Consider the following 26,530-nt stretch of genomic DNA (forward strand, 5'->3'; position numbering starts at 1 on the left):
ATCTATCATACATCCTATCTATTTAGGATGTATGCCCATATCAATTCAAGATTAAATCATATCGAAAGAAGGTTCAAAAAGAGATATGAAAAACTATCGCCCAATATCAGTCATAGCCAATGTTGAGAAAAAACTAGAGAAAGTATTGAAAATTAAAGAGACGTCTTACTTTAAGAAACATACATTAGTCAATACCCTAACAATTTGGTTTTCAACAAAATAAATCAACAAAAGATGCTTTTGCTCATGTGACATGGAGAAATATCGAAAAACTTCTCACAAAACTGAAGTCAATGATAAGGACCATCTTCGTCCTAGATGAACTAGCTCTCCTAGATTTGTAGGCTTAGCAAAGTGAACTTTTGACCTCGAGTGCCCTAGTCAAAATAAAACCAATGGTATGAGATCAGGTGAACTAGTTGTCCACTCCACTGGACCCTGTCTGCCAATCCAACGCATTGGATAACGTTCGTTGAAACGCTGTCTCAACCTGTCATCGAAATATGTGTGGGTGCACCATCGCTGGAAAGTTATTTCCTTTTATTTTTTTTAAGTTTGTGTAATTATAGGATCGACATATTCTTGTAATATATTTGAGTATGAGTCTCCATTCAGATTACCCGTAATGAAGAAAGGCTCAACAATATCTGTACAAAAAATCCGGTCCAAACATTGACCTTTTGTGAAATTTGTGAATGTGTTTCCCTCGCCACTCCAGCTGCGATAATTATGTCTATTTATACTTCACCAGTCAATATACTTTCGGCTGAAAAATACGTATTCTTTGAAAGGTTATTGGTCAATTTCTCGTGGAATTCTTCACTGGAGTCGATGATCAGGATCATCTTTGTTCAAACCTGGAATTAGTCTGATTTTCAAAGGATGGAATTTGTAGGCTTCCAAAATTCGAAAATCACTAGTAGCTGATACACCAGGTTCTCGAGCTACTTGTCTGATATACTGTGAAAAAATGAACAAATATCTACTTTTTTCCTGCGAAAACTAGCTACATTGCAGCTGCCATTCCAAGAAAAATTGAAAGTCATCAATGTCAAAACGGTTAAAGGGCAAATACTAATTGGATGAATTCTACAAATCTAGATGAGCTGCGACAGAGAATTGTTCGGGAATGCCGATTGCTGCCCTCAGATATCTTGAATAACGTGAGGAAAGCTTTCGAAAGTCGAGTTATTAGGTACTAGGAGATCATTCTGGGCCATTTATACGTTGCTTTCGATCCAATTGATTCTATTCGTTGTTGATTTTGCCAATAAACGACAGTTTTTTTTAATAATACGTTTACGTTCAAGTTCTCGATAACGAATGAATTAATTTCGAGAAAACTCACAAATGTAATACAGAAACAAAATATCTGTCAAGTGATGTATCACTTGTATACGGGGGAAGCTGCTTACGGCAAGGGGGTGAAGTTTCGTGTATGATTTTCATATCAGAATTAAATAACGTTGAAATTTCAGCTATTGAAGTTGATGAGCATCTTCATTAAAAATTGCTTTGGAATTATTTCTAAGTTGAACATATTTGTTTTTTAATCTAAAATCGATCTTAAATGTCAATCAAAAGCTGAGTTTATATTAGGCTCAGGTCAACTCAAGACTGCGATATGGTACTTGTGTATTGAAAAATTCTACTTCTAACCTCTGAAAGTACAGAAAAAAGTACCTAGATGTATAATTGGTTTGTCAAGAATGACATCTTGCCCCTAGTATTTCAAAATACATATAATTTTAACTGTCTACGAAATATTCTCGTATGTTTTTAAGAATAGGAATTAATTCATCCGTGTTGCTGAATATTACTCTTTTAACACAAGACAAACGAAAACATTTTTTATACCATTTGCTATAAGAAAATTAACCTTTTGTGCGCCAAGTTGCTCATGTCTGGGGCTATTTAATGCATTGCTACGTCACGTTAGAAACTGTGAAAATATGAATATTTTATTTTTACACATTTAGTTAGTGGACATACTTGAAGACTGGCTATAAATGATTTTATTTATAGCCAGTCTTCAAGTATGCCCACTGACTATATGTGAAAAGTTTTCTTCCCTTATACAAGGCAAATTTCGGAATGCGGTTGGTAACCTCGTTCACAGGCAGATGGAGCGATGACAAACCTGTTATGTGTTGTTCGCTTCAGCCTAGTTCGAGGAATGATACTCTGAAGGAATTCGATTTTCAATTATCGGAAATCATCGAATTTATGTTGATGATAGACACTATCTTGCCCTGACGAGTGGCCAAACAGTCCGAAATCAGTCTGTAAGTGTGCTCCAATAATTGAAAACCTATTGCGGCAGTTATACCGTCAACGCCTTATGCAGGAATAACTCGAGTGAAGAATCCTGCACTGATACCTGTCGGATATAATCCAACGCCCTTCGTGGTATTAGCTAGGAGAGTAGTTGTTTTCTGATAGGTGTCAGTCCATCAACCTACACTGTGAGGAGATGAGACTGGCCTGAATGAATTGTTCCTTCAGATGATTTGATTTTTTTTCAATTTGAGAAGACAAATGTTTGTATTCGCTTAATGAATATTCCTAAATTCAAGTTTCTCTTTGTACTATACCGTACTCATATATACTATACTGATTATTATCAGTGTTTTAGGCAAATACATGTATTTTCTTATTTTTTTATACTTTTTAATATTTGTATCAATCAAATAGACAAGACATCTATAACTTGGTAGAAAATAATAGCCAAATCTTGTTTTTACCACTAATAATTGGTTTATCTATATGTCTGCCTTATTTATTTTTATATTTGTACTATTTACTGAATTAATGCGACATAGATTCCCTCATTTTGGACTCGAGACTCAGACTATTCACATTTTCATTTGTTTTTGTTATAATTCATATCAATATTTTCAGGATCCTTAAACTTTATTTGCGATTGTTTATAACCGTGGACAGCCATTGGTTGTTGGGTGATCATGGTTTATTTATAAACTCTATTTTAAATTATGATGTATTATTATTCGAATAAATAAATAAAATAAATAAATGAAAAGACAATTGAAACTTTCTATGTTTTTACCATTTTTATTTGTAATTAACGTTACTGCAGTTTCGTCCTATAAGGATATTTTCAAACTAATACATTAAACTGAAAATGATTGCTTACATTAGCCTTATATAACACCACTGTAGGTAATAAAAGAGGTTTGTTTGAAGTTGACAATCTTTCATGATGAATTTTACTGGTTCGAACATCCATTGTCTACTATATGAAATGATTTGAAATCCCTGAAACAACTAAAAAAGAATAATTAAAAATGAATAGCTGAAAATAACAATTATATTAAGCAAAATAAACCTGAAATGAAATAATAGTGAAATAAACTACAAGTAAAAATATAACAATTGAATAAATAAAAATAAAGGAATGAAAAAAGAAAATAATAAAAAGTGTAGAGATTCCAAGTCACGTTAGTTCACGACGTTTCGATTATTAGTGTCTACAATCGTCTTCGGGAGATGACTGGACTGATTCCTCCGAGAGATGACTATTTATAGGTCGTTGAAATACTTTCACTTATTCCTGCTTTCCATTTTCCGCTTCACTGGTTCCGTGGGAGATGACCGTTTTGGCGGGAGTTGGCCATTTTTCGCTTGATGATGGGTTTCCATATGTTGTCCAAGAAGAATTGGTTCCAAGTACAACATCAGAACCTGTTTCAGATCCGGTAACACTATCCGTAGAAGCCTCACGAAAACCAGGCCACCAAACGCGGACTGCGATTCCAAGAATTGCATTTACCGGATACCATGTGAGTGCGGAAAGTCCTATATTGGTGAAACTAAGAGGCCATTGAATGTTCGCATTGCCGAGCACAAGGAGCATACACAGCGAGGGGAAACCAGCAAATCAGGAATAGCAGACCATGTTTGAACCCATCAACACAACATCAAAATTCAAGGAAGCCGCATACATGTTGTCCAACAACGTATTCAGCCAAGCCAGCGTAGAAATACGCAACATATGGAAACCCATCAATCATTAAGCGAAAAATGGAAAGTGAAAGTACTCGAACGACCTATAAATAGTCATCTCTCGGAGGAATCAGTCCAGTCATCACCAGAAGACGATTGTAGATACTAACAATCGAAACGTCGTGAACTAACGTGACTTGGAATCTCTACATTTTTTATTATTTTCTTTTTTCATTCCTTTATTTTCATTTATTCAATTGTTATATTTTTACTTGTAGTTTATTTCACTTTTATTTCATTTCAGGTTTATTTTGCTTAATATAATTGTTATTGTCAGCTATTCATTTTTAATTATTCTTTTTTAGTTGTTTCAGAGATTTCAAATCATTTTATATAGTAGATACTAATAAAAGAAGTACTTAGCTTGATTGAGTACCTGAATTTTGTTTACTAGTGACAATGTGGATATGCTCACCGGTTTCCAAATTAGCATATATCCACATCGTCACTAGTAAACACCTCTTTTATTACCTACAGTGGTGTTATATAAGGGCTAATGTAATCAATCATTTTTAGTTTAATGTATAAGTTTGGAAATGTCCTTATAGGAGGAAACTGCAGTAACGTTAGTTACAAATAAAAGTGGTAAAAAACATAAAAACTTTCACTTGTATTTTCTTCATTATGAATAAATAATGAATAAATAAACTCATACTATTAAATAAGACAGTCTCTTGAGGAAATAAGCATTTCCATCGACCGCTCGATGAGAAATTGCTTTCTGTCTTTCTCTGTGGTTTTCACTACAAGGTAACCTATAATGAACCCAGAATCCCCGCTCGTAGTGCGATGTGACGTGACTCACTTGTCCCCATGCTAAATTCTATAGCTAAATATTAAAATTGAAACCTTACTTATTCAAGGTAAACAAAAGGTCGGTGATGTTTGTTGTTGAACTATGAATGTTTTGTTTTTGGGTTTCGGTTTCATTCGAGTCCCACCATGAAGTGATCAACTGATTCGCGAATTGAACATTATCACCAAAATCGATAAGTAGGAGACTTTTTTTTAAATTTTCACTGAAAATGACTTGAGTTCAAGACCTACCTTGTATGATGTGACTCACCTTCTTTCTCATCAGGTTCCATCATTATAACTGTACTTAGATTCCAACATAGTTGAATTTTTTCTTATTAATCGGTGGGCTATGCTTGAAGGCAGGCAGTAAACATATCTGAAGAAATGAACTTCAACAGAACTACACAGTAAGTTGAATGGACTGGCGCCTATCAGAAAACAACTACTACACTGGCTAATACCACGAACGGCGTTGGATTATATCCGTCAGGCGTCAGTACAGGAATCTTCACAGAAAATTTCCTGAATATGCAATTGGCAATACAACTGAAAGAGTCGACCTTCAATTTTGGAACGGGCACACTTGCAGACTGATTTTGGGCTCGTCAGTGCAAGACGTCAGTGCACTCGTCAGTGCAAGATTGTGGTCATCATCGACCTAAAGTCAGTGATATTGCATAATTAAAAACCGAAATTCTTTCAGAGTATATCATTCCTCGTCTTAAGTTGGAGTTAACAACAAAAATGTTACTCCATCTAGTAGACGACTGCATATCCGAAATTTGCCCGATTTCTCTGAATGAGGAAGAAAAACTTTATTATTAGTCAGTGGACTATGCTTGAAGACAGGCAGTAAACAAATCTAAAGAAATGAACTTTAAATGTCCAAGCCAGTCTCGGATATGGCCACTATCTTGCACTGGCGAGTGGCTATGGAGCTCGAAACCGGTCTGCAAGTGTGCCTGTTCCAAAATTGAAAGTCCACTCTTTCAGTTATTTTGCCAATTGCATATGCAGGAAATTGTCTGTGCAGATTTATGCACTGACGCCTGTCGTATATAATCCAACGCCGTTCGTTGTATTAGCCAGTGGAGTAGTTGTTTTCTGATAGGCATCAGTCCACTCAACCTACTGTGTAGGTATATCCAAGACTGGCTTGAACATGTAAAGTTCATTTATTTAGATAGTTGATTCTGGCTGGATTTCAATTATTATTATTCGAGTCTTAAAAGTTTGAGAGAGTATATTTACAGTAATATTTGCAATTTGAATATTTTGTTCGGTGCGTTGAAGCTCTAACTACAAAAAGCGAATTACATTCACAAGCAAAGTATTGACTGATTTTATTTCAATTAGAAATATGACATTGTAGATTCGTATATGAATATATTCTTCTCAGGTTCAGAAAATTTGTGTTTTGTAAATCTGAATTTTTTTCTTATCTGAACGCAAAATAAGTCAATTTTTTTTTCAATAACTTGTGTGGGAGAAAACTTCAAATAGATAGTTTTATAAATGACTCCTCCAGCACCAGAACAAAAACACTCTCAATGCGGGTTTCGCTAACCAAGTTAGCATCACCAGGAGACGATTCAACTCCGTCCCGATCGCCTAGTAAGCATCATCTCCTGATGATGCTATGATGAAACGCGCATCGAGAGACAATATTTATGTTGTGATGGGGAAACAGTGTTTTCGAAGATTCGAAGATTTAATATAAAAAAGAAGCTACAAAACATAAGATCTGAACGTATTTTATGGATTTCAGTCAATACTGAACTTATTTATTTTCTATACTATTCCAGCAAATGTTTAGTGAGATTATTACCTAATCTAATAGTTAGTACTTACCAAATACCCTTCTAAGGCAAGAAAGAAAAGGAAGAGGAGGGGTGCCCAAGTAAGTGAATAGTGTGAATGCAGAAAAGCTTTAATATCCAAGGTAACAGACACAATAAATAAATAAATTATGGTAAAAGTAACAAACATAAATGTACATTAATGTATACTATTACACCAGCTCTGCATGACCAGAATAAGTTCAAACGTCTTAAAATAAAGGTTCTAACTAACTTAATTTTAAAACAAATAGTTCAACGACGAAAATCAAATTTGTATTGAACTATTATCCAATGGGGTTCCTGTAACTAAAAAAACGAATACAGGATTTATCGTTAGTGACTGATCAAGCCCACAGATGTCGCTCATTTTTCAAATATTTGTTCTTAAAAAACTGTAGATGATGAAAGATGATCTGATGTATAATGAAGTGAACTTTCAGAAATCAGACACACTAAAGCACAATAAAGTATGATGCGTTTTGATGAAACTAGTTGCCTGTGCTGCCCTCTACTCATACAATGCGGAACCCCATTGAGTGAATAAAATGAATCGTGATAATTGAATATGTTACATTCTTGGCAAAATAAGGCACTTCGTAGTTAAAAATAGTATTAGTGTTGTCGAAACTGCTTAAAAAATTGGCAGTGTTCATTAGGATCCTGTTAAATCACCACCACCTTTTTATTTTATGTATTGAGATCGACGCTCACCTGGTACTTGCAGAGTTGCCGTCGTGTTTGCAGTTCCAGCTGGATTCGTGGCAGTACAAGAATAAGTTCCTGCATCCTCTAGAAAATGAAAAGAAAATTTAGAAAGTTTGCTTCACCGGAACATATACAGGGATCATAGGGGTCAGTCCCTCTATGATTCTCGACAAGAATATACGATTGGAAATGCCAAAAAATACCGAGAATCGATTATTTGAAAAGCTGGATTATTTGCAAAGGGATTGTAGAAATTATCTTTGTATCCAGGTTGGCACAAACGTATTTTATGTGATAGTCGGGATATACTACCCACACTCCTCTACTTTTGTTATCACCCCGTCAACCAATCGAAAGCCATAGCGGGAAATTCAAATAACTCGTATTAGCGACATGACATTCAACGTGTTAAACGCCTGACGTTTGAGCGCATTGAGCACTGACTTAGGTGGAGCTGATCCGTTTCAAAGGTAAGAAATGGGTGTAATGGGTGTTCCAAAAAACGTAACACTACGCAATATACCGGGATTCTCAAACATGGTCGGTCGGTAGCCAGGCGGTTCGACGTGCGTGCTTTGTTCACTCACTAGAATTGAATGCCATGTTTTTCGGTGGTTAAAGCCCTAGTTTGAACGATCGATTTTCATTTGCTATCGTCCAACCCGTGCTGGGAATCACACATTGAAAGGTAAGACCTCGTTAATCCTTAGCTCGCACAAGTTTCGAATTCTGAGGGTTGTCATTCGTAGGGGTGCGACGGCTGGTTAACGAAAAAACAGATGTAAAACAAATGTTTGACGTCAGCAAAACAACGTTTGATTGTCGTTTTTGATGGAGCAGGGTCCTTATAACACTTTCGAAGCCATTGCTTTGCTTGAACGGTACTTTTTTCATTTGGATGAATGATACATATTTTGAGTTTCATCGACATATTCTTGGTATTTTTTGACATTGTGTTATTTTTATATCTTTTGGGGATATATTTTTTTTGATTGGGTCACTATTGAATTTAACAAAAAGACGGCATTATCGAATATCTAATAATAATGAAACATTGTTTTGTATGCCAACAATGTGTATCAGTATACTCTAAATATTTGAAACTTTTGATGCAGTAATGCAGACCAATTCATAATCTGCTTGAGATCACGAATTCTATAAAATTATTTATCAACAATCGAGATATTTTGAAACACTCCGATTTGTAAATGAAAATCATACGTTATTATTCAATTAATCTTCTAGTCTCAGATCATTTCAAATGATAGATTTTTTTCATGTAATGTTACTCAGAATTCACGAATATTTGTGTTTGGAAAAAAATCTCTCGAAGGTTTTTTTCAAAATAAAAATCTTTGGTTTTTCTTTTTTTTTATCAATAATATCCCGAAGCTTGTTGCCAACCATTATTATAAAAAACTAGTAATATATTTTGGAAGGTGATAATCTGTACAGGGAAATTGAAATTTGGGTATTGATCGAATTCATATTTTTTATTTCTATCTTGCGGATAAAACTGTTCGTTGGAACTTATTGAATAGTTTACAATCTTGTAAATGACATCTTATCGCCATATATTCAGTTAGTAATAATATCAGAAGTTTTAGATTAAGAGTGTCCATGAATTTAAAAAAAAACAGTGTACATTTCGATAAAATATCTTGATGTATATAACAATATCAAAATCAAAATCAGAATTGAAGAAAAATTCCAAGATATGTAAAAGGTTTCGGAAAATAATGGACATTCCACCTTGAGCTAAAATTCAATTGACTGATTCAGCTGAGGACTCAGATATTATCATTATTTTTTATAATAATAGTTCCTGAGACAAAATATTGTGTTTGAAATATGTTTTAAAAACAAAACTTGTGCGAGCTAAAGACTAACGAGGTCTTACCTTTTAACGTGTGATTTCTAACACGGGTTGGACGATAGCGAGAGAAAATCGAGTGTTTTGCCTGCGGCTTGAACCATCGACTCACAACAGCCGATTGTCTGAGTGCACAAAGCACCCACGTCGAATCGCCCGGCTACTGACCGACCAACATGAGTAATAAACCAGGATTTTAACTTCTAATAGCCTTATAGTCGATAATATGTTGTGTTGTTATTAGCTAAGTAATATTAACTTTCATATTTTGTGGTTGTGGAGTACGTAGTCGGGCTATATTGACAGGGCCAGTATTGCCAGGTCATGTTTGTGCTCAACAGTAGATTTTGTGTCAGAAAAATAGTATATCGATAACAAAAACACTGAAAAATATATTTTAGAGATACAAACTATTTACAGTCATTTTCAAATAATTATTTTAGAAAGTAAACTGAGTCATCTCAAACACCAGTTCGAGGACTAAAACACGAGATTTGCTGAAAAAATAGTAGACCTGGTAATATGGCCCATCCTCTCGTGGAATTGGTTCTACATATGCAGTGGATTGTTTCGCAATATTCCGCAGTGTGATTGAATTACTACACCATTGTGGAAGATTGCGACTTCGTTTTATACAGGGCTATTCAAATTCGTTTCTGTTCATGGGGATCTCGTAAACGATAAGAGATAGAGTGTCGATTAAATCGTGGTAAAGTTGTGTATTTTAGAGACTTATTCAATGATGTAAAGAAATTGAATATAGCTCTTTTGGTTCTGGAGATATACATGAAAACTCTCGAAAAACTCTACGATACATAGGGAGACGTGAAAGTATCTATAATGTTTTTATTTAACCAATTTCCAAGGCCGTGATTTGAAAGGGAATGATTCACACAATTATAATCGAATATTACTGAAACATCTCGAAATATAAAATTTAATTTAATTTCTCAGTATGAAGTGAACGTCTACGGTCAAAAAACTACAACAAAAAATACAGATCCGTATTCAAAAATTCAAAGATGGGGGTGACTCAAGTCAGATGACACCCTGTATGAAATATTCATGGTTATATTCTGAGAGCCCACATCAAGTGCCAATAGCAAAATGTGGACAGATTTTCAATGTCTGCGAATAAAGAAGATATAGTCAAAAAATAATTGGATTTTTTTGTTTTTCCTGTATATCTCCAGAACCAAATATTCGATTTCTTTACATCATTGAATAGGTCTCTAAAATACACAACTTTGCCATAATTTCACCGACACTCTATCTCCTATTGTTTACGAAATCCCCATGTACAGAAACGAATTTGAATAGTCCTGTATATCAGATTTTGACTGAATACCCTGTTTTGTTATAATCACAATAATCACAAAATAATGGGTGCAATTTTTTATTGTAAATTCTTGTGAATCAAGAAGTGTACATGGTCTACAATGGGGCTTTGGGAAATTCTTATCGAAATTTCTTGAAGAAAATATCTTCGTATTTTCGGAAATATAATACAAAAGTAAGTTACATATAATGCTGAAATGTAAATGACTACACGAATTTCTCTTTTCGTTAACGGCCGAAACAAATATTTGGCCACATCGTGGAAGTACAAAAAACAGGTTTGTTTTTCTCGTAACTTACTTTTTATAAAATCCCAGTGGTTTTGTTCTTACCTGGGTAGGCTTGTGAAATTGTTAGACGACAAACTCCGTTTCTGTAATGGAGCTGATGATCATGAGAGTTTTCTATGATGCGACCATTTTTCGACCACAGAATATTTGGTTGGGGTTCCGATTGTACGATGCATTCGAATTTGGCTGCTTGTCCACTAACTACTGCAATATCTCGAAGAGGCTGAAACATTGAAATGAAACAGAATATATGCTAGTGAAATGATACTGATGCAAATCCATAACGTATTCATTGTGAGAATTTGACTGTACGGTTTACCAAACCGCAACAAAAGTAAATGTACCACTTCAATGAAATGAATAAAAACAGTTTTGTCTAAATACCACTGGTAAATTTTATTTATACGACCGGTTTCGGATTCGACCCCATCGTCAAGTATAAATCGGAAGTTTGAAATATTGGTTATATTAGACTTTTCAGGTATACTGCAAGGACAGGTATTTGAGAGACAGGTAGTTGGGCAAACCAATATGGCAACTTTTGAAATTCCACACTGAAAATTCTAGGAGTTGTTAAACTCATAAATTCAAAAGAGGAGACCTACATAAATGGAGTTGCTCGTTTAGGGGTATGTTTCTGGTTTTTAATTGATTTGTTAATTTCCATGGCCTCCAACAAATATATTTTTTCCCTTTATTACATATGTGTAGGATTTTGAGGTTATCTTCATTTATCTTGTGGTTTGATTCTTGAAGATGTTCGTACATTGCAGATTTTCGGTCCAAACAGACGTGTTCACACAGTCTTATGTCAAAATTTCTAACGGTTTCGCCTGTAGATACTGCAGATCATTCGTTACACTCTATTCTATATATACCAGATTTTTTCATTCTATCCCATTTGGGTTTTGCATTAAACAGGGTTTTACCTGAATTATTATTGCTTGTGAAAGCTGTTGATATTTTGTATTTAGAGAAATAATTTTGAATATTTTCTGAAAGTAATTAATGCTACTGTACTTGACTATATTGTGTTCTCGGCAGTCTATTAGGGAAATTGGTACCTAATTGTTCACTGCAATTCGCTTAATTATTTTTATTTCATCTTGAACATTCTTTTCCGGTAAAGGGATTGCTAAAGACCTGTGTATCATTGACCTAAACGCGGATAACTTATGTGAGAGCGGACTGAAAGAGTACAGTCTGTGAACGTGTTTTTCCGGTAGATATTGAATTGAAAACCATTAGTAACTCTTGAAATATTCAAATATAAGAAGTTAAACTCCTGGTTTTTTCAATTTTTACTGTGAACATAATTTTGTTATGCAGACTATTGACAATTGAGTTTAAAAATTGATTAATCTGTCTGTTTGAACCATCAAAACCAACCAGTACGTCATCAACATGTCTGAACCAAAACACAATATGTTTCTGTGAAAGGGGATTAATAAGAATGCGGGTGTTTTCTAGTGTGTCCATGAAAATGTCTGCCAGAATGTCACTCAATGGTGAGCCCATAGGGAGACCTGAGTTTTGCAGGTAAAAATTATTATTATTTTTGAAGAAATGCTGTCGCAATCCCTTTACCGGAAAAGAATTTCCAAGTTTTTCTGTTCTGCAGTGAACAATCAGGTACCAATTTCCCTAATAGAAAAAATAATATCAGGTAAAACTCACAAAACACCTATGAGTAGATCATACCCAAACTGCCGAGAACACAATATATTCGAGTACAGTAGCATCAATTACTCAGGTAAACTTTCAGAAAATATTCAAAATTATTTCTCTAGATACAAAATATCAACAGCTTTCACAAGCAAAAAATCTGTAATATAAGAACATTTTGAAGATAACCTCAAAATCCTACACATATGTAACGAAGGGAAAAAAATTAATTTTTTGGAGACCATGAAAATTAACAAATCAATTAAAAACCAGAAACATATACCCCTAATAGAGCAACTCGATTTATGTAGGTCTCCTCTCTTGAATTTATGAGTTTAACAACCCCTAGAATTTTCAGTGTGGAAATTTAAAAGTTGGCATCCTGGTTCGCCCAACTATTCATTTATTCATTCATTCATTTCATTTAAGTGATCATGAATAACCATAAAGTAAACGAGTCATCAATCACACATATTAAATGTATCACTAAAAACAATTGCAATCAGGTCACTTGACTTGACTTTTGAATCAATTTATAAACTTTCACAGTTTTCATTTCTTCATTAGCATGTTCAAAATACAAATCAATAAATAATATAGCAAATCTATGAAAAGTGCATTCTCTCATTTGCCTTTTATAGTAATAAATATTCAGTTATAAATGGATTTTTGATTTTTTTTTCTGGTCGATAGTGTGATTTCTATTATTTATTATTCGATTAATGATTTGTATTTCAAACGTTCAACAGTTTCGAATATTGACAAGTGGTCAAGAAACTATTTCCAATTATATTGTTGAGAGAACAATGGCCATTTTTTATATTAGGGATTTTCTTTCTTGACGTAAAAATTATTTACACCAAAAACAAAACTAGGAAATGAAAACACATAGTCTCGGGAAACTCTAGTTTCTAGTACGTATGCACTATGAAAATGAGTTAGGAAAAGTGAGCATTTTATAATCGTGAAGACTTGAAGTGATTGTATACACTCGGTCCCCAGACAGTGCATTCCACGTTCTTAATTTAGAACTGTGAGTAAAATATTTTTTCTTTACTCGAATTTAAATGTATTTATTATGAAGTACACGCTTGAAACCCTTTGAAGTTAATCCCCTAGACACCTCATCACTTGAAATCTAGATGATTCATCTTCAGTTTGAAAAGTTTCGAAAATAGCACTTTCAATTTAGGACCATTTCTCACAGAATAAAGTGAAGTGCATAAAATATAGAATTGAACGCAATGCAATAAGAATGTTGAAATAATTTTCGTTTGATGAAAGGAACAATCAATATCGATTAGTATATTTTTCCAAATACAAAAAGTCATTTGCTATTTTTTTTCTGAAAAAAGGAATCGCAATGAACATGATAACATTATACATTTACATTATATTGATTCGGAATGAGCACAAAGTTCAAATCAGAAAATATTATTGAAGACTATTATTTTTTCACCTATTTTTGTCAATAATATTACAGTAGTAGTAATAATTGTGGATGATAAACTGAATTGATCGCCATTTTCAATAGAATATTGTATATTTTTTCAGGCATTCGATGGAATATGACATTCTGTTTTGAACGATATAACACAAGTGGCCATTTTAAATCAAAATGGCGGCACAGGGTGGAATTCTCCAAATTCAATATGGCGGTACTCTACGTTATCAATTAAAATAAGTCAAAAAACTTGATGTAGTGCGGGACAAAAGGAAAAGTTTGCTAACTTTTTTAGAAGGAATTCGAGAATTTTTCATCTATTCACGTATATTTTACTTATTCATTTGAAATGCCATGTCTACTCTATCTATTTTGAATATATCAATATTTTCAGAATTAAACATTAATGGTAATTCAAAATTGAAATGTGTTTCTTACATTACAAAACCTTGCAAAGGTACTTTTTTGTGCCAGTGGAAAAATAGAATTTTTTTTTTGTATCTAATACCATCAATTTTTTTTTATATTTTCAAGGATGACGTCATAGTGTTGCCATATTGCATTTGAAGAACATGACTTTTTAGCCACCCTTAAAAATAAAAATGGTCACTTGTGTTATAGCGTTGTGAAGAAAATTTTATATTTCATCAAACTGTCTGAAAAAATATATAGGGTTCCATCCGAAATTTTCAACTTGTCGTTCCGATGAATTTCACATGGAATTTCATTTTGAGAACACAGTTGAGCAGATGAAATATTGTTTCGAAAAAATATATGAATGTATTACGGCGTAATGCCATTAGAAAAAATGTGGTACTTTGCTTCTTCCAACATTTTTATGCTCATGAATATTCAATCAGATCTGAAAAATTTCTCATGGAAGCTCCGTCATAGTCTGGCAGTGTCAGAAAAAAATCCCCACACATCTGATCTATTTTATATATTGCCCGAGCAAGTGAGAAGTTAAATTAATATAAATGAAGAAACAAAATATTGGCGTTATTCTCTATATGAATTTTTGAGTAAGCGTTACTCTGAATTTTCGTAATTTTGTTTATTCCCAATATTCATTATTTTTTTTGTGAAACTTTTCTTTGAACAGATACCATATTCATCAATACAAATTCTGAATACGGACTACTCTATATATAACGTAGTCGATAAAGAAATCTTTCGCATTCAGTATCAATAAATTTTTTTTTCAAATCACAACTTTTTTACCCATTTACTTTCCCTATCACTGAGTTGTTAAAATAACAATTAAGGGGATCTTTATATATACTCTCATTTTTTGAACTATTTGTTCATCATGAAGATAAATGACTCATTGTGTCTATTATGGCCCACAGTCAGCAAACGATCATTACGATTACGAATTCCAATCTTTACTAACTCAATATTGCTGTTAATCAACAACAAGTATAGCCTCTGATACATTTATTCGTTATTTTCTTTATCAGTCTGCAAACTATCTATTGTTGATATATAATAGACTCACCGTTATGAACATGGGAGCTCTAGCCTGCCCTTGTTGCAAACCACTTTTTCCGTGGGTACTTCCAGGGGTGCTTGGACAACTGGGAGGAGTTTCTGCTCCTTTTCTTGCTGAACCTATAATTTGAATAATCACTCAGTTTTTTGGATTATAGTCAACGTTGAAAGAGTTCACAATAAGCTAAAAATACAACCATCAAACAGCAAAAAAAAATATTGATATACCTCACAGGAGGATACAGAACGACTTTTGAAGGTTACAGGTGGATAAAAATTACGAGGTTAGAATAATTCTCAAAATGTTGGTGCTTGAAAGTTTGCCATGCTACTAAAAGCTTTATAAATTTTGAATTGTAAGGTAAATTTCGACAGTGAGTTGGAACGCAACATTACAACAATGTATTCCTGAAGAACTCCAGAAACTCCATTGCAAAACTACATATAAAAATGAAGAAGTTTTCTTCTTGAAATTTCATCGCTCCTCTACTGGTCTTATATAGTTATTTTCACCCAATATCGTCATCCGAATACCATTGTCGACACAACCAATTTCATTTGATGTATCTGACCTAAGATATGGGATCCTCCTCGTATTCGATATATTTCATACAAAAATACTCGCACTGTTAGTTCATTTCAAAAGCAGAAAAAAAGCAAAGCATTAGTAACGTGCATTATTGCCATGCTGCACACCGAGTACCTGCGAAAGTATGGTTAAAAGCTGGAGACGTGCTCGGCAAACTAGGTGACAGTGATGCAGGACTACATGAAGATGGCTCCCATCGCGAACCTTGTGGAAGGAGGGTGTTTCTTTTAGCCTCTCCCTCGTACTCCGACATCTCACTCTCTGACGTCGGTTCCCATTTAGATTTGTTGCTGGTCGTGAACTTTTTCGGTTTGAATTGAGGCGCGGGAGTATGATTAGTGCTGGGGACGGTTTTTTCGTGATAGACTGGCATTTCTATGTCTGATGTTCGCTTCGGAGGCTCGATGATGGTTTTCTTGGGTACGGGTATTTCACCGCCTTGCTTACTTTCCCCGGGAAGAATTATACCGAACTCGTAACCGAAGTCGTATTTGAAGTAAATCAGACCTGTGTCGGGATCTACGTGCTTAGTTCCTGGAGAAAGGAGACAGATGAACTTCCTACCGAATATTCAGCTACCTAATATTAGTTCTTCATTGGATGATGTTGCAAAGTATTTTGAATAATAACCTGGATGGCATGATTTTCTAGTTCTCAAAATAGTAATGTTTTTCAATTGTTTTACCAGATACTTCGATATTAACAAAGTGAAAAGTCAATATTCACAATACACTCAGGTTCAAAAACTTGGCGTAACCTAAATTTTCTTCAACATTGAGAATTTGGAACCTATGAAGTAAAATTAATTTATTGAGAATACTTTTCTCTCACCAGTAATAATACTGTCTCTCGACACGTTTCGCTAACCGAGTCAGCATCATTAAGAGTCCTACATCTCCTGATTAGCGAAACGCTCGTCTCCAGATAGTATTTTTGTTCTGGCGAAGGAAAATAGATATAAATTTGCTTTATTTGATTCTTCATAATTTGTAACATTTTGAACGTGATTGACTCATATCGGATGTACAAATTTATGTAATTTCTTGTCGCCTCAACTGAAGGTACATATAATCCACTGTCCCATACAAAAATTGTTATTGTTTGCTGACTAAAGTGCAGTCAATGTTTCATCATTGCAATATTCACTTATAATTGCAATTGATATTACTGGAGTTTTTTTCCCAACACCAAATCGTTATTTTGAACACCTCGACACGTGTTTCGATTACCAAGTGATCATCTCCAAGATGCAATGCTAAAATACTACACCCTTTTCATATATCGAAAGAAGAATGACAGAAATGATAGAGACTTGAATAAAATCATGGATGACGATATATCTAAAATGTAGAAACCCCATTTGTTCAATGCAAAAAGGTACAGGGATATTTTGAATTCACACAACATTGATTACAAATGCGATTGAAGTAAACATCGGATTTCGTCCCACTTGACTAAATCACACGATTGTTTTTGTCATGCTCTGAATAAAAGTTTGAAATCGTTTCCTGTGGAATTTTGTTTCATTCCTCAGTAACACCTGCCATAGCAACATTTTGTGGAACAATCTGGCGAGCCGTAATTCGCTGCTGTTTGGGTTCATTTCGATATGTAATATATCTTGAACTAATTGGTGAAGAGGCGTGATTCTAAAATCAAATTGTAGGTTATAATCCCGCTCAAGTGCTGTTTTGAAAATAATAATAAGAAAATCTAATATACTTTTACAGAGTCGTATGCTGAAAGTTATGAAGTTGAAAATATTAACAGTTGCAGGACTATACATACTTGGGGTATGCACATATGTAAACCGCAATTAAAACAAATTGGCTGTCAACAGATCATAACATACCCATTTGACACGAAATGGTCACTTCTAACCAGTCAAATTCGAACGGCTCTCTACCAAAAAAGTTTTGAATATCAGGGGTGCAAACTGTATAACAAACTTCCCGACGACATAAAAGTTTCAGGAAATGCACATATTTTCAAGAGGAAAGTTAAGCAAATCTTATTGTCAAAAAAATTCTACACTGTTGAGGAGTTCGAGCCGTAACTTTATTTCCATAAAGTGTACGGTTTATTTAATATACAACTTTATTATTTATACACACGTAGAATTAGTAATTTTATTATATTTTATGTTTATACTTTATATTATTTGTAATAATTGTTTGTGACGTGGATGTGATGGTCCTATACACATCAAGAGATATTCAATCATTCTTGTCATTTCATATGTATATACATTTTCTTATATCATTTCTCTACTTGAATTTATTGAAGTTTTTCTCTTTTTTATTTCCATTATCATGCTGTTGATGTGCACACTAATTTGTGGAAATTAAAAAATTATTATTATTATTATTATTTTCAACCGTAATTTGCGATGGTCAGGCCCTATCCCTCGAAGCCCCTATACATTCGTGAGGGCGCGCCAGCATTATCAACCAATGACCACTCCCCACACCGTGGGGTAAGTGGTCATTGGGTCCGAGAATCATGTGCCCTGAGCAAGCGTTGTGAGCCAAGAATGACAGCCTTCTGCATCTGTGCCGCTGAGATTTCTGCCAGTATGATTTTAAGATTAGAGAGTAGGGAGGACATCATTTCACCATGGGCTCCAATAATCAGAATAACCATCTTGACAGAGTGATCTGGATAGAGTCTGCGGAGTTCGAAGAGAAAATCTCGATATTTGATCCGTTTTTCCTCCTCTTTTCTGACGATATTCGTCTAGCCAGAAGCTGAAAACTCCACGAAAAATATCGTTTTGCTCTGGTGGTCGAGAAGCACTACATCAGGCTTATTAGCTTGTATGAGCCTGAGGGTGGGGAACGAATAGTTCCAATAAATTCGGCACTTCTCGTTCCCCACAACGGATTCAATATCCCCTGGAGCGTAGGGCAACACCGGTGTCTCGTCAATACCGTAAGAGTGCCGGAGATAGTGATATAGCACTCTTAGGGCCGCGTTATGTCGCTGAATATAGGCCAAGACCGCATATGCTGGACATGCTGATAGCAAGTGCAGTAGGGTCTCGGGCGCCTCGCGGCAGGCCCTGCACCTTGTGTCAGGAACCTCTATACCCATCACGCGTCTGCGGTAGACTAAGATATTGAAGACACCATCCTGGCAAGCCATGATGAACCCCTCAGTTTCCGACTTCAGCCCACTCGACCTGAGAAAAGCGAACGTCAGGCGCTTTGATAAGCCAAGGTCTTCAATGTTATTGAAGAAGACCCCATGCATTGGCTCATTCTTGTGTTTCCGCAGAAGTAAGGTGATCTCTGCGGCTTTTATCTGAGCTTTTTGCTGAACAGGTTCCAACTCGGTGACAGAGTTGTGGTCACCTCGTTCAGTGTCGAAAACTATACCAAGTTCATCAGCTGCTCGGGCAGCTGCCCTAAAGAGAAATGCTCCAATTCCTGCTCTCTCATGGTTACGGACCATGCAGAGAAGGGGATTCGAACTCCTGACGACTTTACAGGCTGTATCCAGTACCATTTTGTCATGTAGACGCTCCAAACTCAAAATTCCTCCCTATTCTCGGCCTCCCTGTTGTCGGGGAAAGAACAACCGTGAAACGGACGATTTGGGATGCAAACTCCTATAGAGATGCATCATTTTTCGGGTTTTTACGTCGAGTTGACACAGCTCCTCCCGAGTCCACTTCACTACTCCAAACGAAAAGAGTAAGATTGGAACGGCAAGCATATTTGCTGCAGCAACTTTGTTCTTCCCCGACAGTTCCGATGACCAGATCTGTCGAAGTTTGTGCTGATACTTGCCGCGGAGAGAGTTTTTCACTGCTGTTACCTCTTGTGACTGCCGTTGTTCCACCCCGAGGTGGAACCGGCATCCAGATGGTGTAGGATGTTTCCATCTACGAGCTGCATATCCTCTCCGTAGTCCCCGCATCGTCCTCTTTTGAGATGGACCATTGCACATTTGTCTATCCCGAATTTCATACCGATAGCATGTGTGTACTCTTCTACCACCCTCAAGGACTGATGGAGACATAAAGTTTGAGACCATCCATATAAAACAAATGGGTGATCTTGTGCCTCCGGTTTCCGGGGGTGCCACAGTTATACCCTCGAGTATTTCTAAGCGCAACGGATAATGGCAATAGTGAGCTGCAGAAGAGAAGGGGACTGAGGGAATCACCCTGAAATGCACCCTTTCTGAAAGTGACCCACCCTGTTTGGACTCTTGCTTGACCGGATGTTATGGTAAAGCGAGTTCGCCAAAGTTGTATCAGTTGTTTAATGCATCTCACTATTTTGTCGGATACCGCAAGGCATCTGAGCAAATGCAAGATGAGCTAATGCGAAATTATATCAAATGCCTTACGGTAATCGATCCAGGCCATAGAGAGGTTACGCTTATATTGTATCGAGTCCTGCGTTACATTATCATTATTATTATTATGTAAAATTGCAAAATTTTAGTTGCTCAAGTATTCTGATCTTCAGTGTACTTCAATTCATATGCTGAGTTTAAAATAAACGTGTGAATGTTTCGAAAGATTTTTGCTACATTAAACTTCCTTCGAGATATACTTCTAACTCCATGAAATTCAATTCATTCCAATAGTTTCTGATCCCAATTCTTTCAGGTGAATTACTTTTTATTCATTTTCCAAACCGACCACTTTCAACCGAAAGAGACTATTTGAATAGCTTTGTAATTATAGAATCAAAATCAAAGAACACTTACCATATTGTGCGGCTCGCGATTCTTCCCTGTACACCTGCGCATCTCCATCAGTACCATTTTTCAAAATCGGTTTGGGTCCTGATTTCTTTTTGTTAACATCCTCCATGATATCTGTGACAAACTTCTGTGTCTTCGATTTGAAAGCCTGCGTCATGCTGTCCATATGGTGTGTCGCAATCTTCGTGGCACTGGACTTGGTGATTGTTTGATCGGTTGCGAACCTGTACTCTGGTGGGGTACCAGGATGCAGTGCTGGTTCGTGAGAGTGACTCCTCTTAACAAGCTGATTCGATTTGTTATCTGTGAAACGTCTGTAAACCGACTCCTGCTTTCTGCTTTCTCCATCCACTAGATCTTTGTTAGAAACGTGGAAAGGCAGCTGGGGAGGCTGTGTATCAAACTCCATCGGAGTAAGTACTCTTTCTTTTGGAGCAGGAGCGCTGGATGATCTGTGGGAGGCAGGGGCGCTCACCCTCCTGTAGTGAAGGCCTTCGCCTTCTCCACCTTTAGGAGACCACTTTGGCTTTATCCTGGTGCTTTCAACTTCGCTTTCGTAGTCGCTCTCCCGGAATTCACCAGGCTGGAACTTGGTGGGTGTAGGAGGAGGAGGAACACTTGTTGATCTCCTGGGTTTCTCAGGTTCCGGCTTGAATGGGAATGGCTCCAGTTTTTGTTGTTTCTGCCGCTGGTCTCCAAACTTGATGACCTTGTGGGTTTGCTGCACACTCATAGTTCGATGACAACTTTCTGTGGATTCGTTGAAATGGACAACGTTGGAGGTTTCAGTTTGGATAGCGTTAGTGTATGGAGCACTGACCGTAGATCTGTAGTACTGAGTCTGTTTCGGTCCAGCCGCATAAGCAATTTCAGGAGGAGTACCTGGTTGCAAGATTATTGTATCGCTTGTGGGTTTTGCGACAACTACTTCTCTGGAAACAACAGCTGCCGATATTGGCTTAGGTCTGTAAACAACAGATTTGGGTAACGGTTTGACTTCTGGCTTGATTTTCTCAATTGGCTCGAATTTCGGTCTCGGAGGATACTCGACTTGAGGAGGGTTATCGAATTCAGTAGGAGGAGTGGGGGTTCTGCCGTACTGTCTTTGCTGCTGGCTAGAGGTCAGCACTGGTCGAACGGGTTTGTAGGAGTGTTCTGTATCCGAATGCCACACGGGAGGAATCCGACCTTCGTAGTCGCTCTCGTAGTCGCTCTCGCGAAATTCTCCCTTGAGGAACTTCGAGGGGCTTGGAGGTGGGGGACATTTACCTTTCTTGGGTTTAGGAGGATCGGATTTGAACGGGAAGGGTTCTAGTTTCGTTTGTTTCTCGTGTTGCTCGTAAATTTGTTCGGAAGTGTGGCTGGTGATGATTGGTGTAGCGATGAGTTCCTGCAAGTGAGAAAATTCATTCTAGAAGATATAGAATAATTAATGCATGATTTAAGTAGTCACTGAAACATTGAAGGTTAGATGATTTCAATGCTTTTACTCAAACTATGGCGTGAAAATACAAAAACAGTTTCTTGATATAATTTGGTGGATTTTATGGATTGTCTAACTATCAATTATAGGTTCTAGAAAGAAAGGTTTTGGCCATTTTCATACAAATGTGGGATCCTTTGTAGAGAGTTTATTTTGAAATTGATTGCTTTCTTTTTTTTTTGGAAGATGGGGAAGTAGAAAGCCAAAACCTTTTTCCTCAAAACTCAATCTCTTCTAGAAATATAACTCTTCAATGATTAGAAATTCACACTGAAAAAGATATTGAAACAGGTAGTTTCTGTTAGTTTCCATAAATTGCGTGTGAAAATTTTAAAGAATTAGATGCGCATGATCAAACTGGGAAAGTTATCCAAACTTAATCTCTTATCAACTGTGAAACAAATATTAAAGAAAGCGAGAACTAAAGAAGATTCCGTTTCATTGAATTATTGCCCTTTTTAATAATGATGATTAGCCACAAGAATAATCTGCTGACATATAAATGGAAAATATTACACGGATTTTTAGTACACGACTTCGCGGAATTAACAATAAATACCACTTGTAAAGGAAATTAATACGGATCTTAATAATTATCATTTTTAGAGAATTAATAAACTATGTAAAACATAGATATCGAATCTCTCTTTGTGGAGAAGATATCTGCAGAAGGATTAGTAAAAAATCAAATAATACACGTGAATAATCAATAAAAAAAACAAATAAAAATAGTTTTATCATTCAGGTCAAAACAGAGAGAAGCATGCAGAATGAATAGAAGAAATCAAAATAAAATATCACAACACACAGTCAAGCGAACCTTCTTTATTGAAGCTACCGGCGTATGATGTTTCTTTATCGGAAATTTGGGCATCCTTGGTTTAGTTTCAAAAAACTCTTCCTTCGATTTTGAAATCTGTCTGTATTCGGACTTTTCCTCTTTGCTATATTCTGTGGTCATTAGCCTCTGCTGCCTGAAAGGCTCATCAGTATCAGCCATGTACCCGTCAATCACCAGCTTTTGCTTTAACTTAGGAGATTCTGGTTTCTTCACTGGCTGCGCGTAAATCGCAATGGGTGGAGATACTGGTTTCTTGATGTCTCTAACATGCTTGGTGAATTTCTTAACTTGGATATCTTCGAAGTTGATTTCAGGTCGAGGGGGTCCTTCGAATCGTGGTGGATGATCAAACTTGGAGGGCGGCAGAGGTTCGTGTTCTTGCGATCGCGACCTGCCAGAATGAACAAGACTTGGAGGTCTAACCTTGCGGTAAGCTGGCTCCTCAGTGTCGCTCATACATGGCTTCCACTTGGGAGGAATCTTCATGGACTCGAAATCACTTTCGTAATCACTGTCAGTGAATCTTCCTTTGATAAACTTCGATGGTGTTGGTGGGGGTCCTATTTTGTGTGGTTTACTTTTCTGTGGTTCGGCTTTGAAGGGAAATGGTTCCAACTCTGGAAACTTTTCGAAAGTACTTGATTGGAACTGTATGATCTTCTTCTGAGGTTCTTGTCTGATAGACTTGGCTGGAACTGGTGGAGCCTGTGGCAAAACTTGCTTCGGGGGCAGAGGAGGAGGTGCAATCCACTCCTTTGGTGGGGGGATGGTCCTCACAGCACATGGGGGAACTTTGGCAGGTTCCAAATTTTTTTCTAACTCATGTTCGATGGTTTCTACGTACGACTGGCGTCTTTCTCTAGGTGGTTGTGCATATGCTATTTCTGGAGGCGGGCCCGGTTCCAAATACACCTCATCTGTGATGTCCTGAACTGAAACGGGTCTAATTGGCATAGATTCTATTGTAGGCACATGCTTTACTGGCTCAGGTGGAGCTGGTGGCCATGATTTTATTACCTGTGAAGGCCGGACATTCCTCTCTTCTACAATATTCTCAGACTGGCTCTTACTCTCGTAAAAACTCTCAGTTGACACTCTCTGATCTACGATACTCCCCAAATTGCTAACCTCGGCAATATAGTGTTGCTTAGGGATCTGGTCCACAACAACTTTATGTTCTTGAGAACTTTTTTGCGTCTTGATTACGGTTGGTGTCCACTTCTTCTCAAGAGTGCTTTGAACTGACCAAGAAGGCTGAATTTTCACCTCATCCTGTTGTGGGGGCCATGACTTTTCTACGTGTGTTTCGGAAAACTTGTGGGCCCACTGTTTTTCCATAAGTAATCCTTCGGGTGAAGGCTCACCAGGTGCGGACTGAGCCGAGAGAGGTCTGAAAAACTGTCGCTCAGTTGTCGAGTAATTAGAAGAGGAAGACGTAGGTCTTTCCGGCTCCAGTTTCAAAGCATGTACACTGTCTTTCGGAGCTTCGTCGAAAGGTTTGATTGTGCCTTCAAAGGTCCTACTGTAAGAAGAAGATGATGATGAAGTTTGAAATGAGCTCTGTTGGAAGGATTGCTCGGTTTGTGAAAAACATTTCCCTTGCTCGACCTGCTTGGGAGTTGATGGAAATATTTTGATTGCACCAGCAGGTACTTCGTGATCTGATAAAACTTTCTGACTTTCTGAAAGTCGCTTGATTCGTTCCGATACCTCCTCGTGTTTTTTATAACCTTCCTGTTTTGGAGCGTAACAGATTTCAGCAGGTGGCTCCGGCTGAAGTTGAATTTCTTGTGTTGCTTGTTGAGTGGATGAGAACGTCTGGTATTTTATTGGCTGAATTGTCTGCTGAAAGGAAGCAAATGTTTTTTGTTCTTGTATGGCGGGCTGAAAGGACAACTCCTGTCGTGTAATGATCTTTGGAGATTCTGGTTTTGGAGGAACAGGCGGGGGTATTTTCTCCTCTAGCGTGATGGGTATCTGAACTTCCCTGTCAGTATCATTTTTGATGGATTCAAACTTCTGATATATCTCTTGTTTGATAGGTTCTGGCAACGCAATTTCTTTTGGAGCGGGAGCGTCACCCTCCTTGATTTTCTTCACAAAGTACTGTAGAGAAGATTGTTTGGATATGGAGCTGGTTTCTATGCCTTCTTGCACGTCTACTGACTTTTCTTGTGCCATTTCCTCTTGCGTTGTGGTTGGTTCCCCAACAATTTCGAAATCTAGAAGTTTTTCTAAAGGAGTTTCTCGGGTTTTAATTGCGATTGGTTTGGGCATTGGTATGTCAGGAACTTTGTGTTCAAGAATAATTTTTTGAGTTTCTTGTGACAATTTCTGTTCCCTGCTAGAGACAAATTCTGACTTGGAGGAAACTGACTCTGATATCTGACCTGATGAGATAATGGAGGTTGGAGTCTCGATTTTGGGGAGTTCTATAGCTACAGGTGTTGGTGTAGTTATACTGGACGATATTTTATCTGCGGCCGATGTCTGTAAATATTGGATTATATGGAAGGAGAAATGGAGGACATATTTTTCAGAAATAAAATCAGTTCGAAGGGTAATGTGATCTTACCAAAGTTTCGTGCTTGCGGACATCTTCGAAGACAACTGTTTTCACGACTTCTACCATTGTATCTGGTGTCGGTTCAAATACAGCGATATCAGCTATGCTTTGGGCTTCACCTCCTGAGTTGACAGCTCTCACCATGAATCGACCAGTGAGATCAAGCTCGGCTGAATGGAGAAAGAAAGTGAAAGTAAAAAAGAATGAAATAAAAAAATTAATGAAAGATGACGGGTTTTATAATAATTTGAAATATACCTTTTTCTATAACGAGTGTGTGGCACTGGCCCATGGATTTGATTTTGAAATTTTTCAAACAATCTTCAACTGGGACCCCATCCTTGAACCATGTTACCGTTGGTTCTGGAGTTCCAGTTATTTCTACTTCCATGTTGACTCTATCGCCTTTCTTGATGATTTGAGCTTGCAGTCGCCGTCCAAATACAGGAGGAAATACAGTTTCTAAAAAAAAACAACTTTTCGTTGAGATAAATGAAATTGAGAAAGTGTTTCAGAAATAGCATAATAATTATAGCCATATTTTTTTCTTATAATAATTTGAAGATCATGTCTATTTGCATTTCCGTCAGAAACGAAACGCAGCAAAATGAATCTACCTTCAACTGGATACATTTGTGTGGGATAGTACAATGAAATTGAAAAGTTTCAGTGACCACCTCTTCATTATTATCACCATCACATTCGAGTAGGTAACACTTCATTCTCAAATTTTCACTCAACACTAAACAAGCGTTACGGTTTTGTGAACTGTTTAGTGAAAATCTCACAATCTTAATCAAAAAAACATGCACACAATGAAGTGCATAACCTTTTATGATACTGTGCCATCAAATAGATGATATC

At 36.6% G+C, this 26,530-nt stretch overlaps 2 protein-coding genes across 2 annotated transcripts in view; one reads left to right on the forward strand and one right to left on the reverse strand.

Moving 5' to 3' along the window:
• The window catches only part of LOC111506365 (uncharacterized), a 440,916-nt gene that overhangs the window by 175,753 nt on the left and 238,633 nt on the right, over window positions 1–26,530 (reverse strand). Inside the window, 8 exon segments of the mRNA XM_074182237.1 lie at window positions 7,374–7,451; window positions 10,911–11,091; window positions 15,476–15,588; window positions 16,262–16,591; window positions 20,780–22,166; window positions 23,080–25,590; window positions 25,676–25,836; window positions 25,925–26,128. Coding sequence (XP_074038338.1) covers window positions 7,374–7,451; window positions 10,911–11,091; window positions 15,476–15,588; window positions 16,262–16,591; window positions 20,780–22,166; window positions 23,080–25,590; window positions 25,676–25,836; window positions 25,925–26,128 — 4,965 coding nt within the window.
• Window positions 1–26,530, forward strand: part of LOC111506367 (adult-specific cuticular protein ACP-22-like) — a 300,869-nt gene that overhangs the window by 114,647 nt on the left and 159,692 nt on the right. The gene's annotated exons all lie outside the window — the stretch shown is intronic.

Source organism: Leptinotarsa decemlineata, unplaced genomic scaffold, assembly GCF_025532065.1.
Source record: "Leptinotarsa decemlineata unplaced genomic scaffold, Ldec_3_MD MMD2_tig00026328_RagTag_RagTag, whole genome shotgun sequence".
NCBI lineage: Eukaryota > Metazoa > Arthropoda > Insecta > Coleoptera > Chrysomelidae > Leptinotarsa > Leptinotarsa decemlineata.